This window comes from Sinocyclocheilus grahami, unplaced genomic scaffold (genome assembly GCF_001515645.1).
Source record: "Sinocyclocheilus grahami isolate Dianchi unplaced genomic scaffold, SAMN03320097.WGS_v1.1 scaffold409.1, whole genome shotgun sequence".
NCBI classification, from domain to species: domain Eukaryota; kingdom Metazoa; phylum Chordata; class Actinopteri; order Cypriniformes; family Cyprinidae; genus Sinocyclocheilus; species Sinocyclocheilus grahami.
The window spans coordinates 1,243,828-1,265,960 of record NW_015505588.1 but is presented as its reverse complement, the minus strand read 5'-3'; the positions used below and the strand labels follow the sequence as shown (position 1 = coordinate 1,265,960).

The following is a 22,133-nucleotide window of genomic DNA, read 5'->3' as shown; positions in this document are numbered from 1 at the left end:
AAACATTAAAACCCATTATAAACTAGGCATTCGTTGCATCCAGTGGGAACATAATTACGGATTATAATGACTTATACTGTCTTTTCACGTAAACATAAAACCATGTCTGCATTTGTGATCAGAGAAGACTGATTTCTAGTCGTGTCCATTTTTGGAAGGCCAAACAAAGTAGTTTCACTTTCACAAAGAAACACAGCGTCACACACGGCGGCCTAGAGTGAGCGGCAGCGGCTTGAGTGAGCGGTGGCCAGTGGGCTAAAGAACGGCGCGGCGAACAAGATAATGTGAATTACAGAATGTACAACGTTTTTAAAATCTATAAATTGCGGTGTACAGCGTTTATTATGAGGGGGTAGAATCCACAGCTCAGTACTCACTACTCAATACTCATGAGTACTTTTAAATAGGCTACTCTTTTACTCTTACTCAAGTAGTTTTTTGGACAAGTACTTTTACTCTACTCACACTACATTTTTTGGAAGGTAATGGTACTTTTACTTGAGTATATTTTTTCAGTACTCTTTCCACCACTGAGCAGGGCTTTAAAAGAAAAAAATAGCACTTTTGTTTGTACCACTAGAGGTCTCTATTGGGGCATTAAAGACTGCTGTATACCAATTCACCTACACTATAATTCATAAGATTGCAATCAGAAAGGTTTTTTTCTTTTGAAATAAGAGTCTTATTGATATTTATTTGATTTAAAAAAATAAGTAAAAACTGTACAATTGTAAAATATTACAGTTTAAAAGAACTGTTTTCTATTATAATACATTTTAAAATGTAATTTATTCCTGTGATGCCAAAGCTGAATTTTAAGCAGTCATTAGTCTAGTATTCAGTGTGACATGATCCTTCAGAAGTCATTCTAATATGCTGATTTGATACTCAAGAAACAATTTGTATTGTGGAGTGCATTAGTACCTGCCAACTTTTTCAGTATTTTTCCATAGAGATTTTGTTAAAGTGTTATTCAATTCAATTCAAGTTTATTTGTATTGCGCTTTTCACGATACAAATCGTTACAAAGCAACTTTACAGCTAATTAAGTTTCTACAATATTTAGTGGTAGCTTATCAGTGGTGACTGTCAGTAAATGTACATATGGCAGAAATGTACAGAAAAATCTATTAAAGACGTAATCAAACAGACGATGAACACTATTAACAGCAATAATTATATGCTGCAATCAAACTTATAGCAAAATGTGGTAGTTCTGTATGTTTCAGGGTTGGCATCATCTGAGGTCCTCTGAGGGATTGGCATCATCTCTTCTCAGGTGTTCTGGATCCAGACTGAAGCTTGTGTAAATCCTAGTTACAAAAACAGAGAAACAAATAGAGACATAATTAGCGCAGCTGCTGTTCCAACCGATCAAAAAGTATTTGTTTATAAGCTGTGAATCAAGCCAGCCAGCTATGATGTGAATCAAAACATTACAAACTTGTAGTTCAAGCAAAAAAAAAGACAAAGGAATCAGGCAAAAAAGACAAGACTTAACTTAACTGTACTTAACTTTAATGGGGCAAACAATAACAGTCCCATGAACCATTGCGAATGACATAAATATATAAATATAATATATAAAAATAATGATGAAATATAGAACTAATTTGTTTCGAAACAATAAATATATATAATTCTCGAATTTTATGCTGCACAAAAATTGCCCTCCAGGCTTATAATAAACTTTGAACCTTGAGAGAGAGAGAGATATATATATATATATATATATATATGAATATTTAAGTATTTTGAGAGCGTAGGCAGACCAACTCAATTATGTCATTCATATTGCGAATGAATATATGAAAATTTGTGTGTCAATTTTAGCATATAGCTAAATAGATTACTTCAGAATTCATTGTTAGCCTTTATGTGCATAAATGTAAAAATGTGCCATTTAGTTGCCATTTAGATATTGCTAATATTACACACACAGCTCATTGCACCTTTTTTATAACTCAGTGGGTCATGGGTAACCTTATTCATGGTAGATGCTATATTCATTTTGTCAGAATGTCATCCGGCACCATTGATGTGGGTTGCACTCTATTAGTCTCACATATTATGTACTGTACATGACATTTAATGCCTCTCTCTTTCTCCCCCTTCATAGGTAACCCCTACTATGACAGTCTGGGTTCTCTGGGTGTGGGCACCCTGTTAGGAACAGTATCTGCATTCCTCATCTACACTAACACAGAGGCTCTGCTGGGTCGCTCCATCCAGGCCGAGCATGTGCAGAAGCTCACAGAGTTTCTGGAAAATGACCCTGCTGTCAGGTCAGTCCTCCGTCCCTGCCTTTCTCCATTGTGTGTGTCCACTACATGTACCCAAAGTCTGCATAATAAGAGCTTCATCAGCAAACAAGCTGCCATCTTACAGTTCATGACAGTGCTTTAACAAGGAGGCAGAAGCAACCTGCTTCAAATGTTTTTCAAATTCAGACAAGCATCACATTCTGAAATGTAAGCTTGCTCAGACAGAGTTACATCAGTGTACATTCGTGCTTTGATGAAATTAGATTTGATGTCCTCACTTCAGGTCATTTTGTCTCCAGGGCGATTCATGATGTCAAAGCCACAGATATGGGGCTGAGCAAAGTGCGCTTCAAGGCAGAGGTGGACTTTGATGGGCGGGTGGTGACACGATCATACCTGGAGAAGCAAGACATTGAACAGATCCTCAACGTACGTGCTAAGAGACAAGGCTTCTGCTGTGATGTAGATCATCTGACGTGACTTTAGCATTTGTTTCAAGTCTATCCATTGTTTCATAGAAGTGACTAAACTATTAGCACTCAAACAAATTCATGGTAGTTTTTGCTAAAGAATCATCCTTTTGTGAGCTCTGCATATTAATAGTGTAACTGTGTGTGTTTGGCCTGCAGGACATTCAGCAGGTGAAGACGCCAGAGGAGCTGGAGAACTTTATGTTGAAGCACGGGGAGAACATTATTGACACCTTAGGAGCAGAGGTGGACCGTCTAGAGAAAGAACTTAAGGTATCTGAGAAGACCACACTTAAGTTCTTAATTGACGTCTATGGTTCTATGAAGAGCCTTTAACAAACATGGAACCTTTCTTTTGTACAAAAGGTTCTTTATAGTGGGGAAAAAAAAAAGATTATTTGAAATATTTTCCACACTAAGAAACCAATGTTTTCTTAAAAACTGTTCACGGATAGGTTCTTTGGCAAACCATAAATGTGACCCTGGACCACAAAACCAGTCTTAGGTCGCTGGGGTATATTTGTAGCAATAGCCAACAATACATTGTATGGGTCAAAATTATCGATTTTTCTTTTATGCCAAAAATCATTAGGATATTAAGTAAAGATCATGTTCCATGAAGATATTTAGTAAATTTCCTACCATAAATATATCAAAACTTAATTTTTGATTAGTAATGTGCATTGCTAAGACCTTCATTTGGACAACTTTCAAGGCGATTTACTCAATATTTAGATTTTTTTGCAGCCTCAGATTCCAGATTTTCAAATAGTTGTATCGCAGCCAAATATTGTCCTATACTAACAATACATATATAAATGGAAAGCTTATTTTTTATTATTATTATTATTATTATTATTTATCAGCTTTCAGGTGATGTATAAATTTCAATTAAAACAAATTTACCCTTATAACTGGTTTTGTGGTCCAGGGTCACTAATGGTTCTTCTTTGGCAGTGCTGTGAAAAGCCCATTTGGAGCCTTTATTTTTAAGATTGTATGATTCAGATCTCTCGTCTCCATCCTGACAATCCTTCTGTAAACTTGACCTACATGATGTATGGTTAGCTGTCAGAATAAGTCAGCACTACATTCAGCAGACACATAAAGGAAATCAGTTCAGCTATTTGGCCACAACTATTCAAAATAAATCAAAGTGAAACCTTCCAGTTTCACTCTCCAGGGTTTCATTTTGGGAAAGGAAAATCAGATTTGATGTTTCACAGAGAACAACACTGTAATTGCCTTTTCACACTGTATATGATGCATTGGCAGATGGCAAGAAAGTTAAATGCAAATTGTTGTGTGAAAATTGTCATTTTCTTTTTGCTTTTCAATTTATTTATTTACGTTTTTATGCTCTGATATTTCTGAATTTACAAAAAGGAGATTTAATTCAAAATCAAATATGAACATTTAAAGATCTTAGCATAAAAGATTTTTATACATTTTAGCATTTATTATCAACATTTAAAACCGTTGCTGCTGCTTAATATTTTGTGAAAACCGTGATAAAAGTTTTTCAGGATTCTTTGGTGAAGAGAAAGTTCAAAATAACAGCATTTTTAAATACATGTAAATGTATTTACTGTCACTTTTGATCAATTTAATACTGTCTTGCAGAATAAAAGTGTCCATTTTTTTTCTTTCTTAAAAAAACTTTTGGATGGTAATGTGTTGAATCGAAAGTTTTTAGAACAAGTTAGTACTTACTAGTCCTCATTTTTCCTTGACTGACTCCTGCTCTGTATCTCCGACAGCAACGTAATCCTGAGGTGCGGCATGTGGATCTGGAGATTTTATAATGTCATCATGACACATTGCAGAATGGAGATCAGAATGGAGCGGAAGGAAAACGAATCAAACCTCGAGTGACCATGAGCGCCCCATTCTCTCCAACCAGCCAATCAGCTGAGGTCTTATGTTACATCTGTCCCACATCAACCAAGCACTAACCTGTACATGGTTTCAGTAGCTGATAATATAGCAAAACCATAGCCAATACAGAGTGGACTCCAGCTGGATAGAGACACGGCTAATAAATGATTATTTTACAGTCATTAGCTTTCAGATCTGTGGTAGTTCGTACCATCAGAGCTTTGAAATCATGTCCATGGATTGTAAAAGGACCAGTCTTACTTCATTTCACAATTTACAAGCAGCATGAACACTCATATTTTACAACAGTTCTCTCATAACACTAAAGTATTAGTAAACAGGATATAAACCTAGCTTGAAGGGAAAAATGAAGAGTAATTGTAATCTACTTTTTTTAATCCAGTTTAAATTGATGTTTAAATCAGTTTAAAAAAACATTTCAGATTCCTTCATAAATTACACTTATTTAAAATAGTACTAATAACAGATGAAGAAAGTGTGTTCTAAACATTATTATATCCACATTTATCAGTAATGAGAGAATTATAGAACCAAATGTAATACAACGGGTATTCATGTCCCACCTCAGACCCCTCAAGTGATGAAGACTACTCAGATCTTCACATCCTCCCTCTACTAAAAGTACTAATGTCATTATGCTGCTTTCTGGACTGTTCATCTGTTTATGCTGTAATTTAGTGTGACTGAATGAAGAAAGCAATTGTACATGTCCAAAAACAGCTCTGTTTCTAAAGTCATTGGTGGCATTGTTGTGTTGCCAACCTAGTTTGTGAACACTAGCGCATGTGTTTTTCCATTGTAAATAATTCCTGACTGTGAAAATGCAACACTCTTATTATGATATCTGAAAAAGAAGCATTCAGTCCATTTAAATACCCTCAGTACACATACAAACAGTATATTTTGTGGTAGATACCTGCTCTCTTGTGAAGTCTATGTATTGTTTATGAACATTGTAAACATTTCCCCTTAGGAACAGTCAGACATCTAATGCAGGTTGGATGAACACATTCAAGGATGGTTAGCAAGGATGTAAGTGTAAAATTTAGTTACGGAAAAGGCTTTAAGACTATATATATTTTAAACGCTTATTTGACAGATTGCTATTTGGTTAGATCTTTGAGCTGTTTGGAGCTACTGAAGAAAGAGGATGAATAAATCGCAATTAATTTATTAAACCACTGAATATTTGTCTTTTTTACTGTTTTGTTTTAAGAAAAAAATTCTATTTTTAAAAGAATTAATGCTTTTATTCCTCAAATGATGCATTAATCAAAAGTTACATACAATTTTTTGAATGTTTAGAATGTTACAAAACATTTTAATTAGTTTAAATTTTAACTTTTGAATTATTATTTTTGAAATGATTTTAAAGTATAATATTTTAAAAAATATATATTGTTTTACAGTATTTTTGGTCAAATAAATGCAGCCTTGGTGAGCATAAGAGACTTTTTTCCAAACACATTTAAAAAATCTTTTATATTCATATATTCCTTATATGACGGCTCTTTATTTAACATGCTCTTCAAAAAATGTCAATGTCATTGGCTAGTAGTACACTTATCAGTAATCTTAGCCTTTCATGTTGATTGGCTCAGATGTATTTCTGGACATTTGAGCTGCAACCTACATATATAAAAGGGTTTCTTAAAATAATAGAACCATATAGATTTCGACCACCTAATATGCAGCATCATATAGGATGCTGTATGGTCAATGGCAGCCGTGATTTCAGTTTGCGGTGTACAGGATGCATCTACAGCAGCGGGGACATTGTACATCGGCTGTGTCTCAAATTCTAGTGAGCAGCCTACCTAGACAACACATGTGAGCGCGTTGTGAGCATTTGACTCGGTTGCGCCCTACGCGTCCCAAAACGCTGTCTAGGTAGGAAGCGCACTAGTGTTTGAGCCGCCGCCGCGGAGGGACACGAGAAACGTGTGGCGCATCTGTGATGGGGATCATGAAGAAAGGTTGAGGCGCCGCGGCTGAACATCGGGTTTCTTCCCGCGACTGAGGGTTTGATCTCTCTGTGAAGGTGAAGTGTGATTTTTCTTTTGAGCTGATGACTAATATTTACTCGATAGATTGTATAGAAATGGATATTGTCGTTGAGATGCGTTTATATCAAAATAAATCATTGATTCGGCGAAGGTTCATTTAAATCTGTCGATTTTATACATCGCGCGCTTTTTTTAATTCGCTGTTACAAGTCAAACGAGCGATACATTTGTGTTTTGTTCACAATGTATAAGATATTTATCATCAGATGTTCTCTAAAATACCTAAATGTTGTATTAGTATTGCTTTATTGCTGGAGTTTAACCGTAATATATATATCCCGAGTCTGCATGCTAGCCCGTTTGGATTGTTTATCGACTGTCGATATTTGATATTCGTGTGAATTTTCCTATTGTTATTGATGTTTGTCATAGCAAACACACCAATAGGGGGCGCTATCGGCCTTGTCTTGTTGGCCACGTCCTCCAGCTCTATTAATTGAGCAATAATGGAAGCATTACACTATATTTATCTGTTCATTTACCTTTCAATATTGTCATTTATCTAACCTTAATGTGACACTGGCTGCATCTGGAAAACCTAACGAGCTGACTACCTAGACAGCATTATGAGGCATCTTACAATGATGTCCAAAAATGCTGCTGCTCGCTAGATTTTGAGAGGCAGCCAGTGGTGTTATTATGTACCCTCAGTAGACATCATGCACAGATGATTTACTCTGAGCTTTGAGCCTCTTTACAATGCTGCCTTGTAGACCCAGAATCAAGCAGCATTGTACAGGGCTATGAAAGCACAGAGACGCACTTCCGTATCAGCCCGGCTGTTTGTGAAGGATTTCTGTCAACCTTAAGTATATATATATGTGATGATTTTGTATCATTGCAATGCACTTTGATTTACACTTCTTTTAATTATTAACAGATTTGACGCTTTGTTTAATCAACCCTGTAACTGAACTGAAAAGCGATATCATTCGTGTACAGACATTAGGTCATCTTCTTTCAGTGTCAAGCAATTTCATTCCTGCAAAAGTTTGAATAATTACATATGATGTACGTAACTACATCCCTAATGTTTATTTATTTATTTATTTTAAAATAATATTTGATCATTTTTAATTTATTGTTATATATAAAAATGACAACAATAATATTACGTTTTATTATTATTAAAATTCTTAACTTGTTTGGGGGTTTGTCCTTGTTTTTGTTTTTATTTTTTCTCTCGGTAGGTCACCTGTTTTGATGTTCACCAGATAATGCTTTGAATTTTGTCTCGTGCTGGGATCATAGGGTTCAGAAAGATGATATGCCTCTCTGAACTTCTAGCTAATTTACTTAATTGCTATATTTATTTACAGGGACAGACATTGTCCATGCTGTCCGATTAGGTAATGTTGCCAGACATCTGTTGGCGTGTGACAAAAAAAGCCTCATACTGTGATAATTAATCATCATCAAATAGCAAATATGGTAAAAAATAAAAATACGACATCTGTAGACATGTAATTGAGTTTTCTAAAAATAAAAAAAAAAGGTTTATTCACAAATAGCAGTTCTTTGTGCGTCTCTTGTTTTATACATGGCTTATGGGGGTGGAGGTTTTGCTGGGAAGGGGTTTGCAGGCACTTGAAGAGGACCTTAGTGAGAACAGCTGGAGCAGGGCTGGAGACCATTCTCGTTGCACGCTGTGCACTTCAGGGCTTTGAAAGAGTCGGTGAAGCAGTTGCGGAACACAGACATTTTGCTGCCATGGCACATAGGGCACGGGACAAAGGCAAATCCCCCACACGTCTGGCATGTGTTGGGGTGCTGAACCCTCTACCATCAGACAGAGAAACAGAGAGAAGAATGTGAGTGCATTTGAATGAAATACCTGACCCGTGTGCATGTTCTCTTGGAGATACAATCTGAGTGATGCTTTATTTATTTAATAAAATAAGACAAATGCAAGCTTGACTTAATCTATTATTTTGGGCTGTTCTGCACACTGGTTTTATAAATGCACAATAATATAAATGAACTTTTATTTTGTTTTATTTTGAAAGCATTTGCAATTATTGATGGAACCCAATCTCACAGAAAAATGTAACTATTTTACATAGTGGCGATTTCTTATGAATGTGTACAATGTCAGTGTCATACAAAAACGAACAATTTAAAAACGTAAGCGTGAAGGTCCACTCCTAAACGATATGAGATTGCATAAATTCATATGAGTTTGTGAAAATGTAGAATAGTTACAAATTTGCCTCGAGATTATGTTGAAATTGTTGACATTCACTATGTTTGAAAAGCCACTGTATAGCAAATTGTGCCTGCCAAATGCATAAATGTAATGTAAATAATATTAATCACTGATAAATAATGCATGTATGTCTGTGTAAAGAGCTATAATGAACTGTAATAATAAACCGTTCTTGTCACGTCTTGCTTCTGTTTCCATTTACAGAATAAACTATGATAATAAACCAGATTTGACTTTACTTGAGCATCTGGAACCAAAAGGTAAAAATATATATTTTTATGTAAACTTTTGGTTTATACTACACTTAAAAAATGTACGTTCTTTATTGACATTTATAGTTCCATGAAGAAACTTTAACATCCATGGAAGCTTTTCAATGCACAAAAAGTTATTTTGGTGGAAAAGGGTTCTTATTATTAAAATGTTCTTCACACTAAGAAAACAAGTTCACCCAAAATGGTTCTTCTTTGGCATTGCTGCAAAAAGCCCCTTATGAAACCTTTATTTTAGTGTAAAATATCAATATTTACCTCTATTTTGGTGAGGAGATCCTGAAGCTCCCCCAATTCATTCATTGCGAGTATTTTCTCTGCACCCTGAATGTGCAAAACATACGCAAATCATTATTAAGAGTTCAAGCATTAGCATAATGGCGTGAATTTTGAAACAGATGTGGCGTATGAGTGTGAACACTGACCCCTAGGTAGTGTCCATCAATGAAGACCACAGGCAGTGAGGGAGGTTCACCCACTCGCTTACAGCGTGTCTCCAGTTCCTTCCCATATTCATTGTCCAAAGCGATGTTCTTCTCTATGAACTTCACCCTGTGGTTCTGAAAGATCTTTCGGACCAGCTCGCATCGCTCAAATGTAGTCCTGACCACTCGAAAACTGGTGGTGTAGATTACAATTCGCCCGAACTCTAGAATCAGTTCTGGCTGAGAGGGCCAAAGAAAACATAGATGAGAGGGGCTCTCTTTCACAGTTTTCAATCTAATCATCATGACACTTCTCACTTGCTTTCAAGAGTAAGCATATTAATCTGCAACAAATCAGTTTAATATACTTCATTTTAAAAGTATGGTTTTAACTGTAATTGAGAAGCATAATGAATGTATTTTATACTTTCTAAGTCTGTACAAGGTTTGCAGCAGCTTTTGCAGGTAACATGAGGCAGCATCTATTGATTTTGTGAGTCACTCTTCTTGAGATTGACCTTTCTTAGAAGAACAGCTCTCATGAAGTGTGAAGGTGTTTTTCTTAGCAAAGAGCAAAAATAGACTCAACCTTCACACATTTTGAAGTGAGACTAGAGGATGGACTTTCTAATGCAACTGTAGCATTTAGTTACTACATTATGGTTTGGATGATGGGGTATTACAAGCAACTTATAAATGTTTCTAGTTGAGGAAAATTTTACTAATCCTCAAATTCCAGTAAGAACACAACTGCAAGCCAAGTGCAAATACTGTAGCATTGTAAGCTAGGCATTAGCATGAGTCAGCTGTTAAGATTAAAGTATGAAGTGCCAATAAATCTGCAGTAATGCAATTATTGTGCACTTATTGTCAGACTAATGATCCTCACCATCCTTATCTGACATCAAATAGCAGCTCATAAAAGGTTTATATACTTGCTATATTGACATACTGAAACATGCTGACAACGATGGTGATGGCTTTTTCTGTTAGGCCATCTGGGATAATCATGATACAGTGTTGTGGGAGCAGAAAATACAGATGTCGTTGCATTAGATAACAAATTATCAAACTAAAAGTGTCATCTCCAAAAAAATAAATAAAAATGAACTGTTCTCAGAACTGACATTTTTGCAGCTACCCTGCTAAAGGGTAATGGTGATTACATTGAGAGAACTTTGACTAACGTTCTGGAACTAACATTCTTTCAGTAGCGTTAATAGAACATTTGTTCCAAGTTATCTGGTCTTTTATAATGTTCTCTCAACGTTAGCACATACAAAATTATAATCATTCATGGAACGTTTTTCTGAAATGTTTCATTTGGATGTTTGTCTAATGATATTTCAAAGTTACTACTTGTTTCAAAACATTCATCAGTAACATTCCCATAATTTTTGCAAAATAATAAAATTGTATATTCCTGTAACGTTTGTATAATCAAGATAATCTTAAAGGGTTAGTTTACCCAAAAATGAAAATTCTGTAATGAAAACCTCGCCCACATGTTGTTCCAAACCCATAAGACCTTTGTTCATCTTTGGAAAACAAATTAAGATATTTTTCTGACCCTCCCATAGTCAGCAATGCAACTGAAATGTTCCCAGACCCAGAAACGTTAAGGCCATGTGACATCAGTGGTTCAACTGTAATTTTACGAAGCTATGAGAATATTTTTGTGCAAAGAAAAGAAAAATAACGACTTTATTCAGCAGTTCTTCTCCTCCTCGTCCCGTCCTCCGCCATTATCGAGAGTAACTTACCACGACACACGTGCGTGCTTTCCTCTGCTCGTAAACAAGGCACAGCGCATGCATTTTCTACATCAGCAGCAGCACGCATATGCATCATGGTACTCTCGATAATGGCGGAGAACAGGCCGAGAATTGATGAATAAAGTACGCAAAGAAAATACATTTTTCTTTGCGCACAAAAAGTATTCTTGTACACTCCAAAAAATGCTGGGTTAAGTTCAACCCAGTGCTGGGTAAAATAGGGACAAACCCAGCAATTGGGCTGTTTTGACCCAGCAATTGGGCAGTTTGTCCCTATTTTACCCAGCACTGGGTTGAATTTAACCCAGCATTTTTTAGATGTCACATTGGCTATTTTAATACGTTTCTGGGCCTGAGAACATTTCAGTTGCGTTGCTGTCTGTGCAGGGTCAGAAAGCTCTTGGATTTCATCAAAAACATCTTAATTTGTTTCATAGATGAACGAAGGTTTTACGGGTGAGCAATTCATTTTGGGTGAACTAACCCTTTAAAACATTTTTTTTTTAAATGACTTTTTTAAATGTTCCGAGAACATCAGAAATAATATTTTCACAACTTAATGGATACATTAACAAAACGTTTCTTTGTTTGCTGTGAAGAAACTTTGCATTTGCAAGTTTTGTGAGTGAACGCAAAAGCATCGAAATATAATTATTCTTTCTGTCTCAGTCTCCTTGCCCCTTATGGGCTCCGTAGTTGTTTGATAGACGTCATGTATTACATTATTTAAATAATGACCTTATATGTAGTAGTTTTTATTGGTTCGTCTAATCCCCTATTTACCCTCTGTTAAAAAAGATATAGAATTACATCTGATATCAGACAAAAGCAGTCAGCAACTTTTTCAATGCTCAACTACAAAGCAGAGGTCCTGAGAATACATTAAGATGATTAGTTTAGCCAAAACACTTAAAGAAATGCATCATTAATCTTTAATCGTACAGTGATCTTGCTCAGCGGGACAGCTCGTTTGTCTGGCCAAAGCCTGAGAGAAGACAACATGTTCTGTAACCAATAGCGGCTGAGGAAAGAGGCTCCGACCCTGTTAAGGACACAGAGCTTCCGAGCAGCTGTCAATATTAAAGAAAGTCTGATAATATTAATGTCAGTTTTCATCAGAGCTAATGTGCGCTGACATCCACTGTCAAGATTTTAGATGGAAAAACTGACCCTCAAAGACTTACCCCATTGTTTTTAGCCAAGTTATCAAAGAGTATTTGGCCAGCACTAACTTTGTGCTTGACTCCCCGAACCGTCCCATTTTTGCTGAGGATATTCACTCGTTTGGTACTCAACACTTTGTCTCTTCCTCCTGCAAACATCAGCAAGTCATCAGGCTCACTTCCACTGTCATCCAACTCCGACCCCAAGAATCCACACAGGTGTCCGTTCGCCTCCCCGCTGGTGGATGGAGTGCTGGCCCGGTCCGCCTCGGAGCTGCTGGTGCAGTCTGAATCCAGGGAATCCGATGGCCCTTCATCCTTAAACATCTCTTTCAAAACCCGCCCGCTGTTCCCTGAGGCCACCCGGAATCTCACCCTCTTCTGCCTCTTTCCATCCTCCGGTGTCAACAAGGCCTCCTCCATTGCGTCGGCTTACATGGTCCACAAAGAAAAGGTGATTTTAATCCCTCAGCTTCATTGGTGGATGGAAATATTTAGCCCCGGTTTTGCTCCATGATTCCCCTGGAGCCCAGGCACATCGAACAGACCCGGAAAGAGGTTGATCTGTGAGTTAGCATCAGCCTCACCTCCAGTGTTCCTGTACATGTTAATAATGCATGTGGCCTTGCCATGGTTACTGAGAAAACCGACCATGAAGAAACTGATAGTCTGTTTAATAATTCATCATGCCATAGATTTTTTTCTGTGAATAGCCTTGACTCATAGACAGAAAGTTTGTAAACTAAGTTCTCGGGTTTAAAAAAAAAAGGCATTTCTGTCATCATTCACATCACATTCTCATTTTCCAAAACTGTATGAATGAAACATTATTGGCTTTCATTGTATGGACAAATAATACACAAAAAGTTCTACGGGGTTAGTAAAAAACTTTTTTTTTTGTGAACTCCCCTTCAACATTAGTTTCGTTATGTTAGTTAGCTGAGACAGTATTTTACATGCATTTGAGAAGGACATTGATTTGCCCTATAGAGCAGCTAGAAGGTCTGGTAAATCTTTTATGATTGCTTGTCAGTAAGATGGAGAGACTTTTTCTATTTAATTAGCTACTATGGTTCTCAATGCATCTTAGAACTTCTTAATGCACTGCAGTTTCAAGCCACTTAGAAGATTGCGCTAGGTCTGCATGCATTCACCTGCTGTGCTTGAGCATGAGGGGAAATGGAGCTCTTCTGTCATTGGCTGGTGTTTGCACCCATCTGCCCTCCAGTGGGGCTGCAGGAAGCACTGCAGCTGCTGTTACTACAATGGCACTGCAGAAGTGGACTGAGCCATATTGCGTGCTGGCGAGCTCAATAGGCCAATACTCACATCTTGCATCACAGTAGATGGAAATGGAATACATTATGCATTAACTGAAACAAAGCCATTTATAGGCATGTTGTCACTTTCTGTTCATACAGTCTGTACAAGAGAAAGGGTCTTTTTTAAATGAGCATTTTTACAGAAAACAAAAATGACATATATTTCCCCTTTACAAAGATTTTGAAATATTTGTTTATGTTAATGTTTTGTGGGTTTTTGTTCGTGTTTGTTAGCTATGAATTCATATTTGTTAGTGTGTGCTGACAAAATTAATTCATTCATTTATTTTACTTGCCACAAATGTCTGGGGTTGTTAAGATTTTTATAAGTCTCGTATTCTCACCAGGGTTGTATTTATTTTATAATACAGTAAAAAATATTATGAAATATTATTACAATTTAAAATAACTGTTTTCTATTTTAATATATTTTATAATTTAATTTATTCCTGTGATGGCAAAGCTGATTTTTCAGCATCATTACTCCAGTCTTCGGTGTCACAAGATCCTTCAGAAATCATTCTAATATGCTGATTCTAATTGAAATACTTGAAATTCAAATGCTGTCACTTTTAATTAATTTAATGCTAAAGAATTATTTAAAATAAATAAATAAAACTCTTACTGAACCCAGACGTTTGAACAGTAGTTATAAATTATACTACTAAATTATAGTATTATAACACTAAATTATAGGTGATGTATAAGGCTACTTCAAAGACAAAACATCCCACCCAAACTTCCTCTTTCATCATGAAATACAACAACACAGGAAAAACTGCACTCATCAACTGTCATGGATCTTAAGTGCTGATTACAGTTTTTAATGCGGTATTCTTTCTGAAGCATCACTAACACAAAATGACAAAAAGTTTCATTACAAAATTTTGGCAGACAAACAAATCTCTGGTCATAGCCTCTTTTGCCCTCTCATTTATCATGCTGATCTGTCGGTTCTTCTCTCAGCCCCTCCCCTAAAGGAGTTATCTGAGTTACACACACAGTCACATCAGATGCTCTTTGCATTTCAAACAGTATCATGAGAAGAACCAAACGGTTTAACACAAAGACTCAGCTTAATCATCCAGTGAGTCACTGCCTGCATATGCATCCAGTGATTTGCGGGAGCCTGATGAATATTGGACTCCATTTCACTTTGAAGTTCAACAAATCATCCGTTTCCTGCCACATGCCAATATACCAGTCTATTTAATTCCAGGGCTTTTTCAATTTCCTCAAAATCACATGACCTGGAGAGCTCATCTAAAGCAGCTCTGCCAGTGATCATTTAAATCCACCCTCATAAATGCAATAGTGCGTCTCTATCATTTCCAGTGCAGGGTTTTTAAATCACACCCCTGCTTCTCTGTAAAGTCTGGCTCTCAGGCAGGTCTTTCACTAAATGATGGCACGTCAGAGCTTGTGATTGTCAGTGTCAGTGATCAGTGCTCAAGGCTGATCGTGTCTATTCTTAATGTTCCTGGATCAACATCCTTGTTGGCATGAAACAACAACGCTAATGAACCAGTCAGGCTGGTTATGGTTAGCATTCAGGTTTGACATAAGATTATTTGATAGACTGACATAAGAACAAATACTTGACAAAATCATTTAGTTTCTAGTAAGGTGTTTTCGTTTCAGGTTCTTCTAGAATCATTTGAAAGAAAACCTGCTTTTATTTCATGTATTAATCTTTTTAATTGTTTGAGAGTGTGGAAACGTTCATTTTGAGTTTTTACCTTTTTTCAGTTTTCCTCTACAATATCGAAGTGTTCAAATCAAGGAAGTTTCACTTCGCACATTTTCTAAAAATGTCAAATTTGTCTGTTAATTGGTAATTATATGTACAATTTCTTAAATTCGGGTTTTATAATGATCTCTGTTTTTGGCACTGCTGTCATCACCATCAAACCAAGCATTTTGGAGAGTAATAATCTCCAAGAAAGCATATTTAAGCATGATTTATAAATATTAAGTCAAGGATCATCAGGAGTCATGGAGATGATTGACCCAACCATCCCATCATATAAAGAACAATGCAGATTAATATTATTCCATGTTGTTTACAGTGACTTAAGGAATTAATTTGGCTTAAATCCCATGATTAAATGGAGTATTTCAGGTGATTTATACATATGGTTCAATGAACTAAATAAATGAACTTCAGAGCTTAACAGTGAAATTCATTACCTGTGGCTCGGCACTTTATAAGAGGATTATGGAGAATCGTATGACTGATAAAGAAGTGGTAAATATGGTTTAATATTGCTTGTGTAATTGAAAAGGTGTTCTCAGGCAATTCAAAATGCGAGGGCCTCACTGATAGTCCTACTCCAGCAGGGGGCAGAGTCTGATCTTACTGATCAATGAATTGCACCAATCTACAGATCAGGTTGTTTCCTCTTTTAAAAGTGCACTTTTTTTCTCATAAAACGTTTTTGCACATAAAGAAATCCATAATACTTTGTAAAAATGCATTTATAATCATGTAAACTCACATAAAATGGAACATCCATTTATATAGTCTAATAAACTGGTTTAGTTAATATGATGCATGGTTGATTCAATACTACATAGCATCAACATTATTTAAGTCAAAAATATTATTTAACATAACTGAATCAACCTAAATACCTTAATTTATACCAACAAAACTACGTTTTCATTTTTTTTATTCGGTAGAAATAGCTCTACACTCTAAGAAATGCTGGGTTAAATATAACCCAGCGCTGGGTTAAAAAGGGACAAACCCAGCTATTGGGTTGTTTTGACCCAGCGGTTGGGTTATATTTAACCCAGAACTTTTTAGAGTGTAGTAATTTGCAGGTTACCACTTTTTTTAAATACAGGTATTCAGTTTAAGTCAGTAATATTGTCCAGGACATAAGCAATTTGATGACTGTACATTTATTATATAAAATATATTTAATTATTTGCTTTATTTTATCCAGACAATCTCTTTAGGGCCCATAAATGTCCCTGTGCATTATATCTATGTTCAAACAAACTGAGTTTATGAGCAAAATAAACATGCAGGGTGTCTACGCTTTAATTAGATTCCTCAGTCAATATCTGCTAAGCTCACTGTCTTTTTTACCCATGCTTTAGTATCCCAGAATCCTCAGCTATTGTTAGTAGATCCATCAATTCTAAGGGGCCTTTCTGATCGTATCGGTTGATAGGCTGCCAGCTCTGCACAGGACAGATGGTGCCATTCGACTGTTGACTGACAGGTGTTGCTGTTGATACTCTTCATGACCCTTTCTGTCATGTCTTTAGTCTTTAGACTGAAGCACAACCTTTTATTTGATTTAGTCCAGTCAATTTTGAACTCCTATTGATGTCACTGTTCAAACCTATATTGTCGTTCTCAGCACAAAAGAATCAACATGCTATTTATAAACATGGGCACTGTTGAATATTTCATGGTCCCAACCATTAATTTATACCAACAAAACTACGTTTTCATTTTTTTTATTCGGTAGAAATAGCTCTACACTCTAAGAAATGCTGGGTTAAATATAACCCAGCGCTGGGTTAAAAAGGGACAAACCCAGCTATTGGGTTGTTTTGACCCAGCGGTTGGGTTATATTTAACCCAGCACTTTTTAGAGTGTAGTAATTTGCAGGTTACCACTTTTTTTAAATACAGGTATTCAGTTTAAGTCAGTAATATTGTCCAGGACATAAGCAATTTGATGACTGTACATTTATTATATAAAATATATTTAATTATTTGCTTTATTTTATCCAGACAATCTCTTTAGGGTCCATAAATGTCCCTGTGCATTATATCTATGTTCAAACAAACAGAGTTTATGAGCAAAATAAACATGCAGGGTGTCTACGCTTTAATTAGATTCCTCAGTCAATATCTGCTAAGCCCACTGTCTTTTTTACCCATGCTTTAGTATCCCAGAATCCTCAGCTATTGTTAGTAGATCCATCAATTCTAAAGGGCCTTTCTGATCGTATCGGTTGATAGGCTGCCAGCCCTGCACAGGACAGATGGTGCCATTCGACTGTTGACTGACAGGTGTTGCTGTTGATACTCTTCATGACCCTTTCTGTCATGTCTTTAGTCTTTAGACTGAAGCACAACCTTTTATTTTATTTAGTCCAGTCAATTTTGAACTCCTATTGATCTCACTGTTCAAACCTATATTGTCGTTCTCAGCACAAAAGAATCAACATGCTATTTATAAACATGGGCACTGTTGAATATTTCATGGTCCCAACCACATGCAGTGAGTCTAATCTGTCAATAAGCGTAGATCACACTCATAGCCTGCAGTGAGTGCAGATCTTGTGTGGCCTGAGTGTTCTGATGGAGCGACTCATTTATCACAGAGATGCCCTCTGACCACTGCTATGAGCACAGAATATACTTGGCCCTCTTTAGTGGAGAGTGAGACGTCACTCTATGGATTTATAGCAAGAAGCATTGAAATTTTGTGCATGCAGGAGATATGAATGAGTCATGATGTTTTGATTCATTGATCAGTATTTTTTACTTTTTTTAATTGAATTACAAGTATATAAAAATATGACCACATATACAGTATATATAGTTATAACAATACATTAAAACAAAAGAACAAGCAGGCTGTAATGAAAGATTGTTTAAAAAAAAAAGTATGCAGTTAAAGGGTTAGTTCACCCAAAAATGAAAATTCTCATTAATTACTCACCCTCATGTCTATATAATATACAGATGCATCTCACTAAATTAGAATGTCGTGGAAAAGTTCATTTATTTCAGTAATTCAACTCAAATTGTGAAACTCGTGTATTAAATAATTTCAGTGCGCACAGACTGAAGTAGTTTAAGTCTTTGGTTCTTTTAATTGTGATGATTTTGGCTCACATTTAACAAAAACCCACCAATTCACTATCTCAACAAATTCGAATATGGTGACATGCCAATCAGCTAATCAACTCAAAACACCTGCAAATGGTCTCTCAGTTTGGTTCACTAGGCTACACAATCATGGGGAAGACTGCTGATCTGACAGTTGTCCAGAAGACAATCATTGACACCCTTCACAAGGAGGGTAAGCCACAAACATTCATTGCCAAAGAAGCTGGCTGTTCACAGAGTGCTGTATCCAAGCATGTTAACAGAAAGTATATATATATATATATATATATATATATATATATATGTGTGTGTGTGTGTTTGTTTGTTTGTTTGTTTACAAAAATAAGTAAATACATTGGTTAGGGGAATTAAAAAGTAACAAACATATTATTATTATTCTTTAAAATTTAGTTTTGGCATTTTTTGCCTTTATAGGACAAATCAGACCTGACAGGAAGTGAAGTGGGAGAGAGAGAGAGCGGCGGGATTGGGAAAGGTCCTCAGTCCGGATTTGAACTCGGGATGCCCGTTGCTGTTTATTGGCGCATGGCCTTCAAGTCTTTTGCTAATCAATATATATATATATATATATATATATATATATATATATAATTTACTATAAAATACTAAAAATCATGATTTATATTTATAGCCTACAAATAAATAAATAATGTGCATATGAACTAAACAGGATCCCACAACTGTCCGAGTGTTTAGCCTGAAGAAATGTCACTCCAAAATGAATATTCTGTTATCGTTTACTCAAAAAGGATGCAAAAGCATTACAAAAGTACATAAGTAATAAGAGTCGTCCATATGACTCCAAGACGTTTGAAGCCACACAATAAATGTATGTGAGGAAGTGCATAATGGCGGCCTATTCATTTTCAGGTGTAATATTAATTTAAAAAGAGAAATTTTGAAATGGGAAGTTGCATTTGTTTTATTTTATGTAATTTATATAAATGTACAGTGTTAATACACATTTTAGATAGGCTATATATTATATGCAGCGTTTATGCCAAATGTTTGTCTGATCAGCACAGATGGAGGGTGGGAACAAGGTTGGACGTTCATGCACAACTGTCCGAGTGTTTAGCCTGAAGAAATGTCACTCCAAAATGAATATTCTGTTATCGTTTACTCAAAAAGGATGCAAAAGCATTACAAAAGTACATAAGTAATAAGAGTCGTCCATATGACTCCAAGACGTTTGAAGCCACACAATAAATGTATGTGAGGAAGTGCATAATGGCGGCCTATTCATTTTCAGGTGTAATATTAATTTAAAAAGAGAAATTTTGAAATGGGAAGTTGCATTTGTTTTATTTGATGTAATTTATATAAATGTACAGTGTTAATACACATTTTAGATAGGCTATATATTATATGCAGCGTTTATGCCAAATGTTTGTCTGATCAGCACAGATGGAGGGTGGGAACAAGGTTGGACGTTCATCTGTGTTGATACAGAATTCATATAAAAAGCTTGATCTATTTTTATCTGTCTGTGAATGAGAGAGCGCGTGTCTGTGTGTATATTGAGAGGATGAGTCATTATTTCGACTGATATGTGCTCAAACATAAAACCGCCCTGCACATAATCAAAGAGGCAGGCATCTTGTCACTGTTGCTAGGCAACCTCAGGAGCAATAGCCCAAAACCCCTGTGCAGGCGGGTGGATGCGACTAGATTGAGAAAACCCCCAAATAGCTTTGGAAATAAGACGTGTTATAATTTGTGGCTTGCAATTTCATAGATATTATATTATCAGTAGCCTACAATACAATGAAAGATATGCAAAATTGATGTGTGCCTCAGGCTTTTAGGCAGTTACATAATAAAGGTGGAAAATACGCCAATATGTTTATGAACAACTCACTGTTGCTAGGCAACCTCAGGAGCAATAGCCCAAAACCCCTGTGCAGGCGGGTGGATGCCGACTAGATTGAGAAAACCCCCAAATAGCTTTGGAAATAAGACGTGTTATAATTTGTGGCTTGCAATTTCATAGATCTTATATTATCAGTAGCCTACAATACAATGAAAGATATGCAAAATGGATGTGTGCCTCAGGCTTTTAGGCAGTTACATAATAAAGGTGGAAAATACGCCAATATGTTTATGAACAAATGTAATGGTAATTATATGAGTGATGTTCTTTGTTTGTTAATTTAATTGTATCCATTTGTCTAATTATAATAACATCAATAATACTACTAGCAGTTGGCCTGAAGAAGAGGAAGAAGGTGAATCAGGAATGGAGAATTCCGTCCATCAACATGTGGCTTGTTGAGAGCAAACCCTCAGCATATCAGCAAAGCCATAATGTTTTCCGGCTGAGAGGCAATTGCAGAGTCGTGATTGCTTCAGGGCCTAAAATAAAGAAATAGTGGGCTGTCATTTGTCTCAGCAATCCCCTTCGAAACAATGAGAGTAACTGCAGCGAGGGAATCTCCAGCAGAACTGGGGGAAAATATTTTGGTTTAGTTTTTATTTAGCATAGTGTAAATCATACTTTGTATATCTTGGGACCTGGTGTTATTTGGATAAGAAATTGATGTTTTTTCAGAGTGTGAATTATCAGTCTTAAGGCGATATATTGCGACTAGACCCCCCTCTGCGCTCTTAGTTGGTATGATCCAATTTGTGAAGCGGCAGAGCTCGCTCACATTCAGTGTTTCAACCGCTTATCGATTCTTGCGCGTGCTGGGGAGATTCGGCGTTCAGCTTCGCGCGCTGATGCTGGGGCGTGCTATTGAGCGGCGAACTGTCGGTGTTCATCAACAACAACAACAACATGAATCCTAACACTAAATAAATGGTTACCGGTCACGGGAGTCGGGGAAAGCTACTTTGGTGACGGTCACCGGCGCTTAAAATCCCTAGACGGGGGAAGAGAGAAACGCGACGCGGAGTTGTATGCGTTCTGTTGACAGGTGGACCGATGCCGCCCGTTCAGAGAACTATGTCGGATCTCCGGACCCGAGCTGAAGGTAAGACACGCGGATCTTTGTCGGTCTGTACCTGTTATCTTGAGTTTCGTGACGTGCACAATCTTTCTCGTGCTCGACAACTGTTGCGAGAGCACTTTAAGCAGATTGCGTTGAGCTTCATTGCGTGATTCCAGCTTGCAAATAAGTTGTTTCAACCATTGCTTTCAAAGACTGTGGGCAGGACTTGATATTTATATGTGGGTATTTGTAAAGGTGAGATGCAGAATGATCCCATAGGACATTTGCTCATATAGTTAATTTCATATTAGGACCGTCATCAGCTTTCATTATTTATTCACGTATGGTACGTATTTATTGACTTCTTCCCCCTCCTTGTAAGTGAAAGCTGAAGGTGTGTGTGTGTAGTTATGAAGTGTGTAATTTATTATATTATGTAACTTTTTTTATTATTTT

General features: G+C 36.4%; 3 protein-coding genes across 3 annotated transcripts in view; 2 read left to right on the top strand and 1 right to left on the bottom strand.

Annotated features, from left to right (window-relative positions):
- LOC107550859 (uncharacterized) overlaps window positions 1-4,794 on the top strand; it is a 17,917-nt gene extending 13,123 nt beyond the window's left edge. Inside the window, exons 31-34 of the mRNA XM_016232262.1 lie at window positions 2,120-2,285; window positions 2,564-2,693; window positions 2,894-3,007; window positions 4,495-4,794. Coding sequence (XP_016087748.1) covers window positions 2,120-2,285; window positions 2,564-2,693; window positions 2,894-3,007; window positions 4,495-4,539 — 455 coding nt within the window. The 3' untranslated portion in view covers window positions 4,540-4,794. The remainder of the gene's footprint in view (window positions 1-2,119; window positions 2,286-2,563; window positions 2,694-2,893; window positions 3,008-4,494) is intronic.
- Window positions 4,795-7,850: 3,056 nt separating this feature from the next.
- Window positions 7,851-12,963, bottom strand: LOC107550858 (glutaredoxin domain-containing cysteine-rich protein 1-like). Its single transcript, XM_016232261.1, has 4 exons — window positions 12,562-12,963; window positions 9,603-9,842; window positions 9,436-9,501; window positions 7,851-8,478 (listed from the first exon to the last, which is right to left on the bottom strand). The coding sequence occupies exons 1-4, from the start codon at window positions 12,961-12,963 to the stop codon at window positions 8,299-8,301; spliced, it is 888 nt and encodes a 295-aa protein (XP_016087747.1). The 3' UTR covers window positions 7,851-8,298.
- An 8,419-nt stretch (window positions 12,964-21,382) lies between these two features.
- Window positions 21,383-22,133, top strand: part of LOC107550857 (phospholipid-transporting ATPase IA-like) — a 188,012-nt gene continuing 187,261 nt past the window's right edge. The window contains exon 1 of the mRNA XM_016232260.1: window positions 21,383-21,719. Within this exon, the coding sequence (XP_016087746.1) occupies window positions 21,671-21,719 (49 nt within the window). The 5' untranslated portion in view covers window positions 21,383-21,670. The remainder of the gene's footprint in view (window positions 21,720-22,133) is intronic.